The sequence below is a fragment of the Aspergillus mulundensis genome, assembly GCF_003369625.1.
Source record: "Aspergillus mulundensis strain DSM 5745 chromosome Unknown scaffold_14, whole genome shotgun sequence".
NCBI classification, from domain to species: domain Eukaryota; kingdom Fungi; phylum Ascomycota; class Eurotiomycetes; order Eurotiales; family Aspergillaceae; genus Aspergillus; species Aspergillus mulundensis.
The window spans coordinates 744778-763022 of record NW_020797902.1 but is presented as its reverse complement, the minus strand read 5'-3'; the positions used below and the strand labels follow the sequence as shown (position 1 = coordinate 763022).

General features: G+C 53.1%; 8 protein-coding genes across 8 annotated transcripts; 5 read left to right on the top strand and 3 right to left on the bottom strand.

Moving 5' to 3' along the window:
- Positions 1-3816: 3816 nt before the first annotated feature.
- Positions 3817-5972, bottom strand: DSM5745_10217 (fungal specific transcription factor domain-containing protein; the record flags this gene model as incomplete). The annotated part of the gene is made up of 2 exons (XM_026752233.1): positions 3817-5817; positions 5910-5972. The coding sequence occupies 2 exons, from the start codon at positions 5970-5972 to the stop codon at positions 3817-3819; spliced, it is 2064 nt and encodes a 687-aa protein (XP_026599295.1).
- Positions 5973-6879: 907 nt separating this feature from the next.
- DSM5745_10216 (alpha-mannosyltransferase) lies at positions 6880-8352 on the top strand (the record flags this gene model as incomplete). Its single annotated transcript, XM_026752232.1, has 1 exon — positions 6880-8352. One exon carries the CDS (start codon positions 6880-6882, stop codon positions 8350-8352), a length of 1473 nt encoding a protein of 490 aa, XP_026599294.1.
- Positions 8353-8556: 204 nt separating this feature from the next.
- DSM5745_10215 (uncharacterized protein) lies at positions 8557-9051 on the bottom strand (the record flags this gene model as incomplete). The annotated part of the gene is made up of 3 exons (XM_026752231.1): positions 8557-8658; positions 8719-8840; positions 8907-9051. 3 exons carry the CDS (start codon positions 9049-9051, stop codon positions 8557-8559), a joined length of 369 nt encoding a protein of 122 aa, XP_026599293.1.
- A 1011-nt stretch (positions 9052-10062) lies between these two features.
- On the top strand, positions 10063-10788 carry DSM5745_10214 (uncharacterized protein; the record flags this gene model as incomplete). The annotated part of the gene is made up of 1 exon (XM_026752230.1): positions 10063-10788. The coding sequence occupies one exon, from the start codon at positions 10063-10065 to the stop codon at positions 10786-10788; it is 726 nt and encodes a 241-aa protein (XP_026599292.1).
- A 426-nt stretch (positions 10789-11214) lies between these two features.
- DSM5745_10213 (DNA-directed DNA polymerase alpha subunit POL12) lies at positions 11215-13368 on the top strand (the record flags this gene model as incomplete). Its single annotated transcript, XM_026752229.1, has 4 exons — positions 11215-11594; positions 11668-11805; positions 11856-13146; positions 13195-13368. The coding sequence occupies 4 exons, from the start codon at positions 11215-11217 to the stop codon at positions 13366-13368; spliced, it is 1983 nt and encodes a 660-aa protein (XP_026599291.1).
- Positions 13369-14414: 1046 nt separating this feature from the next.
- On the top strand, positions 14415-15712 carry DSM5745_10212 (CRAL/TRIO domain protein; the record flags this gene model as incomplete). Its single annotated transcript, XM_026752228.1, has 2 exons — positions 14415-15321; positions 15372-15712. The coding sequence occupies 2 exons, from the start codon at positions 14415-14417 to the stop codon at positions 15710-15712; spliced, it is 1248 nt and encodes a 415-aa protein (XP_026599290.1).
- Positions 15713-15918: 206 nt separating this feature from the next.
- Positions 15919-16395, bottom strand: DSM5745_10211 (uncharacterized protein; the record flags this gene model as incomplete). Its single annotated transcript, XM_026752227.1, has 3 exons — positions 15919-15992; positions 16044-16174; positions 16304-16395. 3 exons carry the CDS (start codon positions 16393-16395, stop codon positions 15919-15921), a joined length of 297 nt encoding a protein of 98 aa, XP_026599289.1.
- A 359-nt stretch (positions 16396-16754) lies between these two features.
- On the top strand, positions 16755-18155 carry DSM5745_10210 (uncharacterized protein; the record flags this gene model as incomplete). The annotated part of the gene is made up of 5 exons (XM_026752226.1): positions 16755-17203; positions 17276-17400; positions 17460-17749; positions 17803-18078; positions 18135-18155. 5 exons carry the CDS (start codon positions 16755-16757, stop codon positions 18153-18155), a joined length of 1161 nt encoding a protein of 386 aa, XP_026599288.1.
- Between the last annotated feature and the right edge of the window lie 90 nt (positions 18156-18245).

Below are 18245 nucleotides of genomic sequence, written 5' to 3'. Positions count from 1 at the left end.
AAATACAGGTACTTCGATTTGTATGCAATTCCCTATAGAAAACAAAGTACCTGTACTTCAATGGCTCTTCAACGCGTCGACAGCCTTATTCCTAGCCTAACACCACGCGGCTGACTTAGTGAAATTTGAGATCTCCCAAGTCCCAACAAAGACCGGCCCCAGTAGGAGCGTTGTTACGAATTGTATGTACATTACCATACAAATTTGAACAGAATCCCTACTGGGAATGGTGGCCCTCGGGAGCGGTGGGGAACGTCGGTAGAATAAGAGCAGCCGTCCTTGTGGTCAGACTCTGTGGCTGCTATTGGAGTGGCAATGTGGCGCGGTCTGGTCGGTATCGGTAACCGCTGAGCGCAGCGATAGATGCTGCATGCATGAGCATCAGGTACGGTGGCCGTGAGGTCATGTCTGACATCTGATAGACCGTGGAAAAGCCCGGCTGCATCCGCTGCATTCCGTGGATCAGAATAAGCTCGCCAGGCAGCGACTGGCCGAGCCCTCAACAGTCAACTCCAGAGTAATCGCTTGAACGCTGGAGTGACAAGTTGGGCTGCGGACATGGTTTCCGCTGGGCAGCCACCACACCATCACCAAGGTTTGACACCGTCTCAGTAGTCTGTACGGAGTACTTTGTGAAGCAAGTAAAATACAGACAGACTGCTTCAGCCTTCAGGTAGGGATTCGATCTATCACTAACTAGCAGTGCGGCTTTTCGGTGCGCGGCTATGCGCTGAATGAGCGTCGAAGCCGGTGTAACCCCTGGCATATCACACAAAAACAACGAGAGCACACTCGCACTTCGCAGAGGTTCTGGATGCTTGGCTGCAACCAATAGCGCGGATGCTCCGATGGAAAAGATTTAGAGTCCGCTAGAAGTCGCGGATCGCTGGGTTATGGGTCTGTCACCTAAGCCGATGATTAACTCCGGCTCGCCAACGGTCGGCTTCTGCATTCGCATTCTGCATTTCTACTGCTGACCACCATTCTCCGCTCTTCTATGGTAGATATTGATTGGCAGTCATCGATACTATCACTTCCACCTTCACAGCGCTTATTATCAGGACCAAGTCCAAGACTGAGACTCGACTTGTCTTACACCGTATCTCTCTCCAGCCCCACCAGCAGAGTTTTCACTCTTCACCCCAGGCCCCTTGCTCTGGATCTCTCTATTAGACTTTTATTTGAAGGATTCCAATCAATCACAGCCTTGGATTTAATATTGTTTTATTTATATTCCGTCCAATCTTACCCTGCATCCCCTTCATCGGTACCATCGTATTTGCAATACCGCATATCTCCCATCCACCGCATACTTATCCCGTCCCGTCCTTTGTTCATCGAGGTTCGAGATATCAATTCCTCCAGGCACCAGGCATGAATGAATCGTTTTACGCGGTCGCGTGACTCGCGCTTCACATTCCCAATGTTCACTTCCAACCCAAGCCCCAACACTTCCCTACGAGTACAACTCAAGCCGGTCGCTCTGTGTCGCACCCCTCCTTCCTCCCTCCTGTCTAAGAATAATTTCCCCGTCCAGCAATGATTCAAGCCTCACGCCGATCAGCGGCAGGCGAAATGAGAACAAGAAAAAGCAAGGAACCATGCATTGCCGACGGCGACCTGGTTCATTTCATTTCATTTCGGATCTGACTCTGAAGGATTGTGCGCCTGCCCTTGCCCTGAGCCCTAGATCGCTTTCCATTCCAGCTCTGCTCAAGCCAGGGAAAGGATTGGCGCAGCTGCAGCGCGCTGATCGATTCGATTCGCGTCTGCATGGGACTTTCGTTGCATGTTCCAGACCCACGCTTATCGTAGGCCATGAGGCCGTTTACCTGGTTTGGACGGCCGCGTTGGGCTGGCTGGCTGGGCAGTGGGCACCGCGAGAGTCGAACTCGAACTCGAACGAGTCCTTGCGCTGGTGCATGAACATGTTCTTACCGTGCTCGTACCCTAGATTCTGTCGTCTTTCGTACGCTGTTGTACATGTACATCAGAATATATGCAAGCTCAATTGAGTCGGTTTATGCTTACGCCACACTACACCGTCCTCATGAATTGTATACGGACTCCCTCTCTTGTCTACTCCGTTCTCCGTAGTCCAAGGTTGCATACATCCTTCAACCTTGGACACAAAGCGCCTACGGAGTACATCAAGGACCCAAGCTACGGATTATGTACCTACGGAATACTCCTACTATTGTAAAAAGTACAGCCAAGCCGACTCACCTCACGCTGACAACACACCCCGATTCATCCTGCGACTCCGCGACTGGACTTAATATGAATCGCGTCATAGTCTCCGTCTCCATATTGATATCCATATCGATATCGATAGCCGCCTACTCCACACTCTAGTCCTCCAGCACTAGGTGACAAGATCTAACAGCAAATAACCGACCTCTGAACAACCGCCTTCACTTCTAGACTCTAGTCCTCGTACTCGGGACCGATCACTGCATACCGGTACGCCGCAAGGCTGGAATGCAAACGCAAACTCACTTTCTCGGCCATGGCTCGCCCAGCCCTACAAGTGCTACCTACTGCTGTGCTGTGCTGCTGTCCAACAGTGGAGTCGGGGATATCCCCGCAAATGAGGGCTTGACACGAGATCCAGCCGTAACGGTTCGTGTGGGTTGGCGCTAGGAGAATTATTTCGATCATCGAGGATGCGGATGCGGATGTCATTGTCGACTTGAGGTTGTGGAGGGTTACTCGAGGTTGATGGAATGGAATGATGTTGTTGGATACGTTGCTTTACCTATAGATGCCATGTACGTCGAGTGCGGGTGCGCTATCCGATACGGTATCCCCGGTTCGCTGGACTGGACTTGAACACTGATCTATGTGCTCGTAAACGAATCTACGTACTGTATTCACCATCATCGCAATCCTGATTCCTAGGCTATGGAGCCTTCCAAGTTCCTGCTAGATCATCAACCTTGTCCTTCACCCCAGCAACGACCCGAGTGGAGATGGAGGGGTCGATGAGTTGTCACCTTTCAGTTTCACCTTTCACCTTTCACCTTTTTTTTAAACTTTGCAGCAAGGCTTAGCAACATGGGTCTCAATCTTACAACCCTTAGCGGCAGTGCATAACCTGGGTCGTTTCTTTGCATACATCCATGCTCCTGCAATACTAGGCCAGGCTTTTGCATCTTGTTGATTGCATTGGATCGACACAGTAGTAGGGTACGCATAAGCACGACATAACTAGACATGCCTACAGCAGTGATAGGCAAGCAATGATAAATGCAGTCCATATCCTCGATCTCCTGCAAACCGTTCGCTTCGCTCGCTTCGTTTCCCGACACACCTGGATCTAGATGCGAAGCAAATGCAATGCAGACGCAGACGCAGACATGTACGACTACGACCTCGGGCAAGAGCTGCGAGGCAGGCCAAGCCAGGCCAGGCCAAGCCAGCCATGTCCCTAGCATAAGGTATCGCGCAGAACTTGGAATATGGATGTGGACCTTGGTTGAGCTTGTTTGTTGTTTGTTGAGACTCGACGCCGACCCTGACACCGCTAGAGTCGGGGACTGGCGGTACTAGATAGCATTCCGATTCAAGCTTTGTCGGCACGGGTAGGCCGCCCTGGCGACCTAGGGGGTTTCTTATTAGTATGGCCGTCGTGAACCTTGCCAAGTGTCGGGAAACGAGGTCTAGACTCGGTGTTTACTGAGATTCAAATCGAGTGTATGTATCGGTGCACATGGCATGTTTAATAGATCTGTGTTCTGGAACAGGGTCAAAGGTATTGAAGTTCATTAGGTGGTATATAACTGAGAAATCTATTTTCGTCATTCATGGCGAGCTTCACACCACCATGTATTCTCCTTCGGCTCGCTTCGCTTGCATAACGTGCTGCCATCGGAAGCCCTGTCCCTTGCAAAGGGAAATGGGAGGCATACCGCCATCCAACGCCGGCCAGTCAGACTGGTATACCGGTAACCCCCCATATCCGTTTTCCTGTGCGCCGGCAGGGGGGTTCTCCGCCCAGATTCTCTGCAAGAGTTCGAGGCAGGAAAGATTGTTGCAGAACCCAGAGTCTCTGGAGATATCCTTGCAACGTTCTTGGATAATTATACGGTGCTCTTCATAGACACATTCGGAGCCGGTGATAAACAGTGGCCATAAAAGGTACACATCAGACTTGACTGCCAGAATATGTGCCATTGAGCGCTGCACAATCTGTTGGATGCGCGGGTGGGAAGACGGCAAGTCTGGGTATGCGAGACGCTCGCTGTAAAGGAGCGCCGAGTGGCGAAACGACTCGGAGATGTGAAAAACGTCCTCGACATTCTGAGGAGCAACTCCGGACTGGTATAGCGGCGATGAAGGTGGTGATATGTACGCATGCATCTGAGCAGACTCCACATGCCCCGGGCTGAGCCGCTCTTGTGGAAACCGCCAGGCTTCCAGTTGCTGTTTGATAGAGTACCATTCCGTCCAGAAAGATGGTGATGACGGCTGCTTGGTTTGATCGCCAGGTCTCGGCGGAGTAGGTAATGGGAAGAGATAGGGGTCAATTTGCGTTGGTAGGCCGGATAGAAACATCTCCTGAGTATGGTAGGTCATGGAAGGCGGAGGGACGGAGGTAGGCACGAAGATATGCGGCGGAGATTGGGTGTGTTCCTGGCTCTGGCTGAGGAGATTCAACCGACCAAGGTGTGAGATGATTCTGAATAGCCCGGCGTCGCATCCAGCGAGATTCTCAAGGCCCCATTCGCCATCTGACGCTGCAGTCAAGTCGACATATCTGCTGTGCAATTGAAGCTCGCGGTCGTTCGTTGTCGAAGTCATCGTATCGTACCATGTAAACATTCGGATGAACCATTTTAGTTCCTCTGATAGGTAAGGAGAGGCCCGCAATCGAATTGAAAGCAACTTGGTCACACCAGCGAATTGGGTTTTGAACTGACCGACTCCAGTATCACAGACATGGAACAGACATAGCATCAACAAGGTGGCAAGAACAGAATCCGAGAGCCTTTGCTGCGGATCTGCCAACTCCTTATTCAATTCCTTGACCGCCATGCCACGATGATACTGCTCTTCATGAACAAACCCTTCAGGAATGGATGGATCTTTACATTCCTGTAGCGGTGTATCCGTTAGAGCCCGGTGTGCTAATGAAGACATCCGCGCGGGCTCCGTCCGTCCGGTCGAGAACGTACCCCGTTCACGTCTCTGTCGCAGGTTGCTGGTAGACAAGGTCGCAATCGCTTCCTGAAGAGAAATACTATCTTGTGCCATACGCAGGATAGAATTGCGGAAGGGATTAGTCGGGCTATCGAAAGCCACAATCACCGGGGCGATGACTTCTGCATAATAGCTAATCAAGTATCGAAGGCGCGGTGTTCGGCCAACGGACCGAGCAAGAAGCAATTGCGAGAATGATGGCGAGTGATCCGCAATATGGTAGGCATAAGAGTGACGGCGCTGCAATTCCTCAACGGCTTCGTCGCTTTCCGCGTCTTCCGTGGACGGGCATGACCACGCTGTTGGCGGTAGCTGATATGATGGAGACCATGACCCTGTCCAGCTCCCATGTGCAGAGACCGAGTCTGTGTCTGTTGAGTCGGTGAAGGTGTGTATTGAGAGGTTGTGTAGGTTATTTGTTGGGCTCGGCTGGCTCCAGACGGCATGGGGTTGTGGTGATGGTATCGGTGTCGATTGAGGTTCAGGAGCAGTGTCCGGAGCCGGGGAAGGTTGAGTATAAGGCGGGGGTTGAGGTGGGAGGGCGGCTGTATTCCGAGGTGATGGGGGCTCTTGGTGGCCTGACGCACGGCGAGACTTCCCTTTCCCCGGAGCCGGCTGTGCCCCAGTCACCGGCAGAGACAAGCCTCGAAACTTTCCCCGACTCGCAACACCAACGCCCCATGTCAACGTTGTCTTGTACCCCGCACACTCAATCCCGCTTTCGAGGCACTGGGAGCAGTACGGGCGTCGACGGTCGCACGACGAGCCATTGCGGGCGCAAGTGAAACAGTCATGAGCCGCGCCAGTCACTACAGTCCTCTTCCGCCGTTTCCGGACAGGAGCCGTTGAAGGCGGGGRCTTGTGTACTTTGGCAGAAGCAGTCTGCGACATTCTCTGCCTATAGTAGGAGCTAAACTGGAGTCTGGAGAGCCAAGCGGGAGTCCGTGCCGTGGCAATGCCGGGTATTATCGGGGGTAGGAGACGATGCGGAGGCGATCCGCGCTGTGGGGGTCCATGGGATGAGGTTTTGCCGGTGAAGAAGTGCTGAAGAAGATGTGAAGAAAGCGAGAAGAGGGGAGGAGGAGGGGGAAAGAGGAGAAAAAGGAAGATTGGAGTGCCGCGGTGCCAGATATAATAGAGTTCATAAATCTCCGGGTGCTGCGAGGACCCAAACCCGCGCCTTTGGCTGGGACGATGGCGATAAGGGACGTTTGGCGGTTGGTGCCGCCACTCCGTCCACCAGCACGGTTAGCCTGTCGGATCTCCCAGATATATAATGTCCGGCATCTCGGAGCGTTGCTGTTCATCGAAGTTTTCATGCAGATCTGCGTTCTTTCTCGAAATAATCTCTGCATCGGCAACTATTGCCGTCTAGAGCGCTCTCGAAGCCGTTGGCGGGCGTGCAAGATGGGCCATGTGGCTCATGGCTGAGGATGATCTGCAGCGTGCCTTCTCTTATCGGCCGTGGCTTAGCCTCAGGGGTTCTGCCACCGCCTTCTGTATCAGCTCTCCCGTTTAACGGGATCGGTTCATTACTTTCTCTGCTGCTGATCGAGATTTCTACTGCAAGTAGATCTCCGGCTACTCAGACTGGAGTTCTATGCTGTGTCCCAAAGCGTGAGATTGCGGCCTGACCACCAACTCAGACATGCAACACTTTCCAGTGCGAACTTAGCTATGCCCAAGATCCGCCGCAGTAGGCTGAGGACGGTCCTCTCCATAGTCGCCGCGCTGTTCCTTGTTGTCGGTGTCTTCAAAATCAATTGGACTCCGGCTCCTGCCTCCGTGATAGTTCCCAACTCCGCGTTTGAAGTGCCTCTTGCCGAACGCCAAAATGTGTTTTGGAAAGCCTTCAAGCCGATATTAGAAGCGAACGCTCCAAATTGCCCTCCGCCATCTCACGAGGAAAATGTCGAGCCTACCCACTTCAATGCTACCACGGAGGAAGTGCGGCCGGACCTGTCGTTCATGGACGAAGCCGGGGTGTCGGCCATGCGAGATGCCCACGCGCGGTTTTTGCACGACATCCAGGATACCAAACCTCTCAAGCCTGTCCATGCTCCTGGTACCCGCGGATTGGTTTCGACTGCTGGAGGCCAATACTTTCCGGTCTTTCTTGCTACTTTGCGGATGCTGCGACGTACCGGCTCGAACCTACCGGTCGAGGTGTATATGAAGGATGCCGGCGAGTACGAAGAGAGCATCTGCGAGGATGTGCTGCCGAAGCTGAATGCGCGATGTCTAATTCTCTCTGACGTGGTTGGGAAAGATCCCATTGAGCACTTCCAACTGAAGGTCTTCGCGGTCCTCTTCTCCTCCTTCGAGGAAGTCGTTTGGATGGACGCCGACTGCTTCCCTCTCCACGAGCCCGAGCTATTGCTTGATTCAGACTTGTTCAAATCAACAGGCATGATTACGTGGCCTGACTTCTGGCAATCATCAGTATCACCGCTCTACTTCCAGATCTCGGACCAGCCAGAAATCCCTATGAATGGGCGCCAGACTACCGAGGCGGGTGTTCTCTTCATCTCGAAAAAGACTCATCTGCGGACGCTTTTACTATCCGCATACTACAACTACTACGGGCCATCTCATTACTTCCGTCTGCTGTCACAAGGTGGGCCAGGTGAGGGCGACAAGGAAACCTTTCTTCAAGCCGCATCTGCCGTCAAGGAACCATTCTACGCAGTGAGCGAGAGGGTACAGGCGGTTGGCCACCCGGCACCGGACGGACTATCTGGGTCCGCTATGGCCCAGTCCGATCCAATTGAAGATCAGTCTTTGGTTAGCCAGGGGCTACTCCGGGTGCTCGATCCTAGCGTGGCCGACGCACCGCGGGTATTTTTTATCCATGCCAATTACCCCAAATTCAACCCGGGGGGCAACCTTTGGGGAACCGAATTTGAGACTGCACCGACAGTCCGGCCTGATGGATCTGACGGACGTGCATGGATTGTGCCTGAAGACGTTGTCCAACGGTTTGGATACGATGCTGAAAAGGCGTACTGGGAGGAGCTCAAATCCATCAGCTGCGATCCTGACGTCGAGTTCCAGACCTGGGTATCCAAAGACGAAACGTGCCGTAAGGTCGAGCAATACTGGGACAATGTCTTCGCCCAGCCACACGATGATGATTTCCACTGGGAGTGAGTCCCTGAAGCACTAGTTGCAGACCTGATGATTCTACGCATTTACGAGCGACGACGCTGATACCAGCTGTACCATATCGCATAATACTTTAACAACTGTATATCACGACATGAGAATATAATAAGAAGCCATTTTTTCAAGTGTCAAACTTGATGTCGCAATTTAATTCTCGTCAATCATATCGTACAGTGGCATCATTAAAATCTATTTCTTGATTCCCTTCTCGCGCAGACGCTGCTCATCGTCCTCCTGCAGCTCCTTGTCGATCTTCGCGCCCTTTGAAGGCTCGTTGCCGTGGAGCTTGGCCTGCATCAACATCATTAGCCACCATCCTCACTCGTCTTCAACTTGGTATAAGCAACATACAGGCTTGACGGGATCCTTCTTGCTGAGTTCAGCCTCAGGCTGGAAGTCTCGGTTGTGGTGCGATGAGGGGTCGTCCTCCTTGCTCTGGGCGGCGAGTCTGTTGGCGATGGAGCGCTGGTCCTCTGTGATGAAGATGCTGGTTAGCCTCATACTTCGCAAGGCTGGGTCTATGGAAGAGGCAAACATACTGGAGTCAAGGTTCTTGTGGCTGGCCTTCTCACCGGCCTCGTATCTCTCCTGCTGGTTGATCTCGGACTGGGGAGCGTTGCGCTGGTCACCGGCTTCGTAGAAGGCGCCGCGGCCGACGTTGGACTGAGTGGATGAGGAAGACATGATGTGTATGGTTGTGTTTTAAGATAGAGAGAGGCTCTTAATGAATCGTAGAAGGGTATTTAGTTGTTTGAGATGGATGTGAGTGTAATTGATGAAGAGCTACCGTACGCTTTCAGAGCTGGTCTATATAGGTAGGGTTCGAAGAGGTGATGTCATCATGGTCTGGAGCACTGAGATCATACGTGGGGCTGCGTGCAAGAACATCTTGTCGGTTTGCTGATTTTGCTCCGGTGAGGATAGCTGTATGCGACTGTGATTGCAGATGTAATGTCATACCTGTGAGCTTCCCTGGGCTTCTTGCTGATCGATGTCAGGACTCAGGGCAGCTTTGATGCTATGACGTTGTGTCGCGTGCCTTGGAGCTTGGCCTTTTGGTGACACTTGGATTTAGCCTAGTTTACAGGCGTAAGCAAGGAAGCGCTTACTCCGTAGAATACCTTTAGTCCCGGGAGATACTCGATCGATTGAAGTTTCCGGTGTTGTTCCTGACTTCTGTCTCTATCATCTCGCCCGTGAAGCTATACTTACCCCGCACGACGGACAAGAGCCATGGCCCGGAACTTCCGACTCCTGATGTCTACAAGCTCGATAATGATCCAGGCGATGTGGGAGCTGACTGTATCCGCATTGCTTATTTCTCTACTGTCTTCGATGCTGATGCCAGAGGTGCGCTATCCTGGCGCCGAATTCGGTAGTGATGCGACATCCCACTTCAGATCCAGCTTGATGTCCCACTCGCACACCCCTCAGCTTGCATACACCAACAGGAATCGATAGGCTACACCGGGTAGGGTATCGCTGATCCATCACTGAGGCACACGAACAGCGGCATATTTCAGTACCCGAATGGCCCGGTTGCCTCTCGGTGGTTTCCATCTGCAGCTCACCGATCTGCTCTGCCTCGCTCTCACCAGGCAGCTTTATTCCACTCAACTGTGTTTCTCACCCTTTCACACGCCTCCTAAGCAAGTGCTTTGTCGAAGACATTCCACATCACGAACCCTCTCCACAATGGCTGCTCCTACAATCGACCCCAAATACCTAAACCTCTTCCAAACACTGGAATCCCGCTTCGCCCAAGCAACCTCCATCCCCGCCGACAAATGGGCTATCCTTGCAACATCCACACTCGTTGCCAGCCCAGACCCTGAACGCGCCGACCAGCTATACCTCTACCTCACCTCGCAACCCGCCTACAGCACCTCCGACGCCAGAAAGCAGCTAGTCCGGCGCCTCCGCGAAGCGCTCCTGAAGTCCGTCATCATCGTCGGCGTCTGCAAGCCCATCGAAGCAATCCTCGCCATATCCAAGGTCGAAAGAGAAGAAGATAAAGACTACTCACCCGCAACGCGCGAAGGCTGGGCCTGCGACGAAGCGAACCACGAGCGCGGCGTTGGCTGGTTCAACAAGCTGTATGCGAGGAACGGCAACGCCACGCTGGATCTGTTTGCGGCGCACAAGGACTTCTCCTGGCTGAGTATGGAGATCACTTACGGCTTCTTCTTGAGTGACCGTCAGGTGCTGGATGATGTTGATACGCAGATGGTTGTGCTTCCCGGCATTATGAGCCAGAATCTGCCCACCGAGACGAGTTGGCATATTCGTGGGACTAGGAGGCTTGGGGTCCCTATGGAGGATGTGAAGGTTATCGCTGAGTGTACGAAGATTGTTGCGGACTTCTATGGGAAGACGTTGAATAAGGTTCCTAGTGTTGAAGATGTGGAAAAGGATGTATAAATCGCTATAGATAATAATCAGAATGTGACAGAGAACTGTGGAAGAACAAGACTGCAACCCATGTTACCCAGAAATATATATTTTTCCAAGAGTGCATGTGGACGATTAGAGCGTAGAACTTTCACATCATTAGACAACTTATTCGTGGTAGCAGCATAAGCTCGATATATTGGTCCGTAGTAATCATTGGCCTGCCAATTTGTTCAAGACATACTGCCAACTTGTTGTAGTGAGTTCCTGGTCAGAGACGTGTATGAGGATCACGTGCTTCAAGGTGAGGTCCGAAAAGGCGGTAAAGGTAGGCAGAACGCGTCCAGGCGCGCTTTCGCGTCCCCAATTAATTATCGGACCCAATCCAACCTCTACCAAGTCCAATTCCACCAAACCACTCTACAACAACCCGGGGAGCATACCAATCTCAGCGAAATGGGCTCCCTACTCTCCGAAGACCCCGGTGTCACAACAGACTCCAGCAAAGATGAATTGACCGAGATATTCGCGGCCTCTGCGCCGTCCGGTCTCCCCGCGGACGTCCTCAGGGAACTGCAATCAATCATGCGCGTCCACGACATTACCGCGCAAGAACTGTTTTACCGATGGGAGTCGTACTGCCTGCGAATGGGCTCTGAGGAGACGAAGCTCGATCTCGAAACTGTTAGGCTGTTCAAGCGCGATGTGCAGGAGAATTTGGAACGGCAGGCCAGGGGACGGCAGCATGTTGAGAAGCGCGGTGGGGCCACGGCGACGCCGAGGGCTAGGGATGTGAATGTTGGAGGAGGCGCCGGTGCGGGGGATGTTTTTGGGATGTATGTCTTGATGTCTATTCTCCGTTCGAAGTCATGAAAGCGGTGGTTGCTGATTTGATTTTGCATGGAATAGGCTGGACGGATTGACACCTGTGCGGACACCGGCTGCTAAGAGGAAGGCAGAATTCTCGTCGCCGTCGGTTGTGAAGAAGGTTGATTCTCCGGTTGCCGCGAGGCCAAAGGTTGCGAGTGGTGGTGTGGAGGGCTTACAGTATGTTTTGCTTTGAGTTCTGCGCGGTGTGGTAATGGCTGACTTGTTAGGTCTGTCCCGTTCTCCGAGCGCCAGAACCCCGGTCAAACGGTTGAAACTATCAACGAGCACCTGTCGATGCCCGAAACACCCATGGCGCCATTCTCGGAGCCTCGCATTCGCCCGGCCGCGAACACAGATCTCAAAAAGTTCGGGTATAAGCCCATGGCTATGCGACTCTCGGAAGCGTCTGAGATTCTGGATGATCGGATTGACGAGTTCATGGCCATATTCGAGAAGAAGTATGAGAAGGAGGATATCACGTTCGGAAGCGCCGCTGTCCAGAGCACGAGCGAGATTGTTGCCGTTGGGCGCATCGCCTCTGACAGCTCAGAAGGGAAGCTTAATCCGGCATCGCTTGTGCTGGAGACGTCGAGACGCACGGGAGCCGGTAGGAGGGTTCCGTTGAATGTGGACTCCATTCCCACTGTGAACTTCTTCCCTGGACAGATTGTCGCCCTGCTGGGAATCAATGCGTCAGGGAAGTACTTTTCGGTCAAAGAAGTTCTGCCGCCACCTCTTCTACCGCCAGCTGTGTCGTCCATCCCCACCATTGAGAGTACAAATGAGCGAATACTAGAAGGAGGCTCTTCCCCGTTGAATGTAATGGTCGCTTCGGGGCCTTACACAGCAGACGATAATCTTGACTTTGAGCCGTTGAAGGAGATATGCCAAAAGGCCGCAGAGAGCTACGCAGATGGCCTTATCCTCATGGGCCCTTTCCTGGACCTCGAACACCCATTGCTGGCAGCGGGCGATTTCGACCTTCCAGAGAACATTGACCCGGACACGGCCACACTTACTACCGTCTTCAAGCACTTCATATCCACACCGTTGCAGAAACTCGCTGCGACTGTCCCGAGCATCACAATCGCGCTTGTCCCGTCCGTCCGGGACGCCGTGAGCAAACACGTCTCATGGCCACAGGAGCAGCTACCAAAAAAGGAACTCGGGTTACCCAAGCAGGTTCGTATGGTGTCTAACCCTGTAACCTTTTCCCTGAACGAGACAGTCATTGGACTGTGCTCGCATGATGTGCTGGACGAGTTGCGCAGGGAAGAAGCATGGCACGGGAAACCGAAAGACGGCCTTTTGCCGCGTCTGGTGAAGTACCTGATTGAACAGCGACACTTTATGCCTATCTTCCCACCGTCATCTAGAAGTTCGCTTCCAAAACCCGGAATTGAGGGTGCGCTGGCGACGGGCGCAGCCATGGACGTTAGCTACTCCAAACTCGGTGAATGGTGGAATGTGCGGCCAGATATCTTGATCGTCCCTAGCATTCTGCCGCCCTTTGCTAAGGTATGATCTGCGTTTTGCTCTAGTTTGATGACTACTAACCATCAACAGGTCGTCGACAGCATCCTCACAATAAACCCCGGCACACTCTCCAAGCGACGAGCAGCAGGAACCTACGCACAGATGGCCATCCATCCGCGCCGCGTGGCCGAAGAAGAACGGGAGCAGAAGAACATAAGCCACAAACTATACGAACGGACGCGCGTGGATATTGTCCGCATATAAAGATAGTTTTGTAAATGTATAATGAGCGTTGACTCAAATAATGATATGATAATGACCATCAAAATCGCATTGGGGGTATCAATAGTCGCAAAGCTCAAGTCAGGCAAAGTCAATCGCTGCTCCTCCGCCAACCAACAGCAGCAATCCAGAATCATCAAAGAGACAGATTCACCGCAAACAAACAACCCTCTTCCCACCCATCAACCTCCCCGCATTCTTGGCCCTGACCTTGGCCGGTCCATTCCCCTTCCCACTGATTCCTCCATTGGCAACCAGCGTCTCAAGCCCGAGGTCTCTCCACACAGTCTCCCTGCGCCGTTCCATCGCCCTCGTAATACCAAACGCCGCGTGCTGGTCAGGGACGACGTCGTCCTCGTCCTCTGGGTTCGGCGGCTGGTACTGCTGCGCGAGGTAGATGTCCTCGATCGGCAGGAATGAGGAGACCAGCGCCGGTGAGGAGGACCCGTACGTTACGGTGTGGTTATTGTACATGTGCTGGGTCGAGGAGGTAGAGGACGCCAGAGAGGCGGTTTGACTTGTGTGTGGGCGTGTGAAGTCTTCGAAGTAGTCCGCCAGCCGGGGGTGGTGCATGTGGATGTGGGTTGGGGAGGAGTCTTTGCTCTGTGAGTGGGTAAGTTAGTATTGATAAATATGAGGAGATAAGGGTATTTGTACCATTCTGGCTGTGTTTTTCGGGTTTATTTTCACTGTTTGTGATGTGAGTTGTTGATGCTATCCAGAAGCCCGAGCTTCGAGACGCTAAGATAAGAGTCAATCGGCATAATTAGTCATTAGAGTTATGCAGCACTACGCAATGTTGTCCTGACGATCATCACTCACTACGTACAGTACACAAGGCACCAATCAAACAAAGCTTCATTTTTCGGAAGACACGAAGGAAACATCGCATGAGCTGAGCCGTGGAGACCCCTTTAAATTCAAACTTTCCCCAGCCCAATCCACAGTTCGGTCAATTGCGTGTTTGCTCAGGTGGTTCTATCTCTGGAACTCAATTCCGTTCATTTGCTCCTGCATTCCTCGACAATATGTCCACCGCTTCAACAGACACCCCAGCTGCGACCATTGCTCCAGCTCCAGCTCAGCCTGCACCTCCAGTTAATGGCGACGCTGTAGCAGCCGATGTTGAGAAGCTCCAGGTCTCCGATGAGACCCAACCTACACCTCCTGCCACTGAGTCTGCACCCGCACCCGCACCTCCAGCAGAGCCTCCAGTTCAAGAACAGCCCGCCGCAGCTCCCGCTCCGCAACTCCAGGAGACAGAGATAGAGACAATCGACAGCCTAAACCTCCCCACCTCCGCCGCCGACGGCCTCATCCAAAAGCCCTTCCCCCGCCCCGTCGAGAGCGCGAAACCAACCGCCCCCGCCCAATTGACAGCAGACCAACAAGCCAAGTATGAGACTGTCCTGAAGTCTGTCTCCGAGTGGGCGACCATCCCAACTACTGCGGCAAAGAACTCCCCCACCGAACCTGTAACAGACGACGAGCGCATGTTCCTCACCCGCGAGTGCCTGCTCCGTTACCTGCGCGCCACGAAATGGAATGCCCCCGAGGCCGTCGCCCGGCTACAGCGCACGCTTACCTGGCGCCGCGAGTACGGGCTTGAGCAGTTGACGCCGGATTATATCTCCATTGAGAACGAGACAGGGAAGCAGGTGCTGCTGGGGTACGACATCCACGGCCGGCCGTGTTTGTATCTTCTGCCCTCGAACCAGAATACCGAGAAGAGCGATCGCCAGGTGCAGCATCTGGTGTTTATGCTTGAGCGCGCGATTGATCTTATGCCCGCGGACCAGGAGACGCTCGCCCTGATCGTGGATTATAGCCAGACGAAGTCCGGCCAGAATGCTAGCATTGGACAGGCGAAGGATACGGTGCACTTCCTGCAGAACCATTACCCTGAGAGGCTGGGGAGGGCGTTGGTTATCAACAGTGAGTTTTCTGGATCTAATAAGCCCACTGTGCTTTGCTAACGGTTCTAGTGCCCTTCATTATCATGGGCTTCTTTAAAATCGTCACCCCCTTCCTGGACCCCGTTACGCGGGAGAAACTCAAGTTCAACGAGAAGCTCTCCAACCACGTCCCGCCCACCCAGCTCATGAAGTCCGTCGGCGGCGAGGTTGAGTTCAAGTACGACCACGCCGCTTACTGGCCTGCGCTGAACAAGCTCGCCGAGATCAAGCAGAAGGAGTACCGTGAGCGCTGGGTTAAGGGTGGGAAGCGGACTGGTGAGTACGAGCACTACCTCAAGACTGGTACTAGCCCCAGTGTGTCCCAGCGGGAGAGCGCTGCGACCGTCACTGCCACTGCTGAGGCTTCGTGAACTGGGCTTTAAGGAACAATTGCGGAGTGGAGCGAAGCATACCCATACATGCTGCATACTATATTTAATGATTAGACTTCTGATGAACTTTGACCCACCTTGGCCGCTGAGCTTTGTTTTTGGCATCTTATATCGTCTGCGTCTGCGTCTGTTTGGTAGAATAGAATAGAAAAGAATATTCTCTTCTCTCGTCCAAATCGTTCAAACTAAGCTTCTGGAGGTTCAAACCCTCCTACAAGCTCCTCACTAAGCTCCCACAGAAACTCCTCCATGCCCGGGTCTTTCGCGTAATCATTAGCATCAGACACCTGACAATCCGCCAGATACGCACCATTCATCTCAAGCTCGGGCGAGAGCGCTGCAACAGACGTTATCGCAATCCCCTGTTCCAGGGTCTTCGGCGAGTCCAGCCTAAACGGCTGCCCCGTGTCCTCGTGAGAGACACGGTCCAGCTCCCGATGTCTGGGGTGTGTTTCGGTTTTATATTCCTGTCACCGAGAGCCGTGACGACCATAGTCAGGGAGCTCTAAACAAGGTATATGGCCTGCTTCAACAATTCGGAGCACGGCGCAAGTATCTAGTGGGACTAACGCTTCCTTGGGAGTCGCCCCAGCCCTCCTAGGCTGGAATGGTTGGATCTGGATCGCTTGAGGTTCAAGTTCGACTCTCGAATCTCGATCCATGGATGAAATCGCATAGTTCATGAAACTGAAAGGTGATTGGTCCGCGGAGGGGTGTTAGGCAGATCGCCCCGGAGCTAATGCAGGTTGCTTATCTGCTCCACTTTGATTCCATGCCTCAATGTATGGATATCACCCATATGTTGCCTAAAATCGATATTGGACTGGAGTAGTAAGCCTCTCACATGGACCTACAGCATAAGCAGTATGCGGAGCAGCGGGGACTCAGCAAAGTTTGAGCATTCGAGTCTCATGACGCCGTTCCTTTAGCAGCCCGAGACCGCTATATAAAGACGCAGATGACTGCAAACAGTACCCAAATACCGCTCGTCAATTCTCGCTCCCATCCGCAGCAGAACAAAATGTCTTTCTTCAACCCCCCTCCCAAGCCCGCTACCCCGCTCGCCTACCACCGCGCGCTCTCCCCCACAGCCTCTGTCAAGGTATCTCCCATTTGCCTCGGCGGAATCAGCTTCGGCAACGAATGGAGCGAGCTCTTCGGCGTAAGCGAGGACCCCTTTGCACTTCTCGATGAGTTCTACGCACAGGGCGGGAACTTCATCGACACGGCGAACGTGTACAACAGTGAAGAGTCAGAGAAGCATATTGGGGCTTGGATGGAGGCGCGTGGGGTGCGAGACCAGATGGTCATCGCGACCAAGTACACGGCGCAGTACCGCAGTTGGAACCGGGAGAACGAGCCGATGCAGAGTAACTTTGTTGGCAATTCGGCAAAGTCGATGTTTGTTTCTGTTAGGGATAGTTTGCGGAAGTTGAGGACGGATTATATTGATGTGCTTTATGTGCATTGGTGAGTTGACCTCTATCTTGGTGTTGGTGCTGGGCTTCAGCGGTTGATGTTGATGGGTGGTTGTGCGCGCAGGTGGGACTTTCATACCTCTGTCGAAGAAGTCATGATTCATCTGCATTCGTATGTCATGTCGAAGCAGGTGCTGTACCTGGGGGTTTCTGATACGCCGGCCTGGGTGGTTGTCAAAGCCAATGAGTGTACGTTTATATCGCATATGTCCCGTTGCCTTCTTCTTTGCTAACTTCAACTTTGATAGTCGCCCGGAAGAACGGTCTCACCCCATTCTCGATCTATCAAGGGAAATGGAACGCGGCGTTCCGCGACATGGAAGCCGAGATCATCCCCATGTGCGAGGACCAGGGCATGGCAGTCGTCCCCTGGGCAGCACTCGGCGGGGGACTGCTCTTGTCTTCCCAGCAGAGAAAGGAGCGCGAGGAGAAGCTCGCCGGGCAGAAGAGCTTTTACGAGATAGGCCCGCACGAGCTTGCTGTATCAGAGGCCTTGGAGAAGGTTGCTGCTGCAAAGGGGTCCACTGTTCAAGCTATTGTGAGTTATCAACCCCGATTCTTTCCACTGATGCCGAGCTAAATGTGAGCCAGGCCCTGGCATACTTGTTCCACCAGTCGACCTATGTGGTTCCCATTGTTGGCGTCCAGACGACGGACCACGTCAAGGTCATGAACGACGCAATCACGGTCAAGCTTTCGCCTGAAGAGGTCCGGTCAATACAAGAGGCTGCGCCGTTTAACCCTTTGTTTCCGATGAATTTCTTGTTCGACTGTAAGGATGGCAAGGGATACAGTACTCGCCTGACGCCAGCGGATCATGCGATGTATAGAATGGGTGCTTGGATCGATGCGCCAGCGAAACAACCTGTATGTGTTATCACCCATGAAGCTCGACCTCTGACACATGCTTACATTGCAACCAGACATACCCAGGCTCAAAGTAACTACTAAGTAGTGCCCGTGACTCTGATGCAGTAGAGTCCATCGGAGATTTCTCGCTAGGCTCCGGAGGGCCGCTGATCAAAATTCTAGAA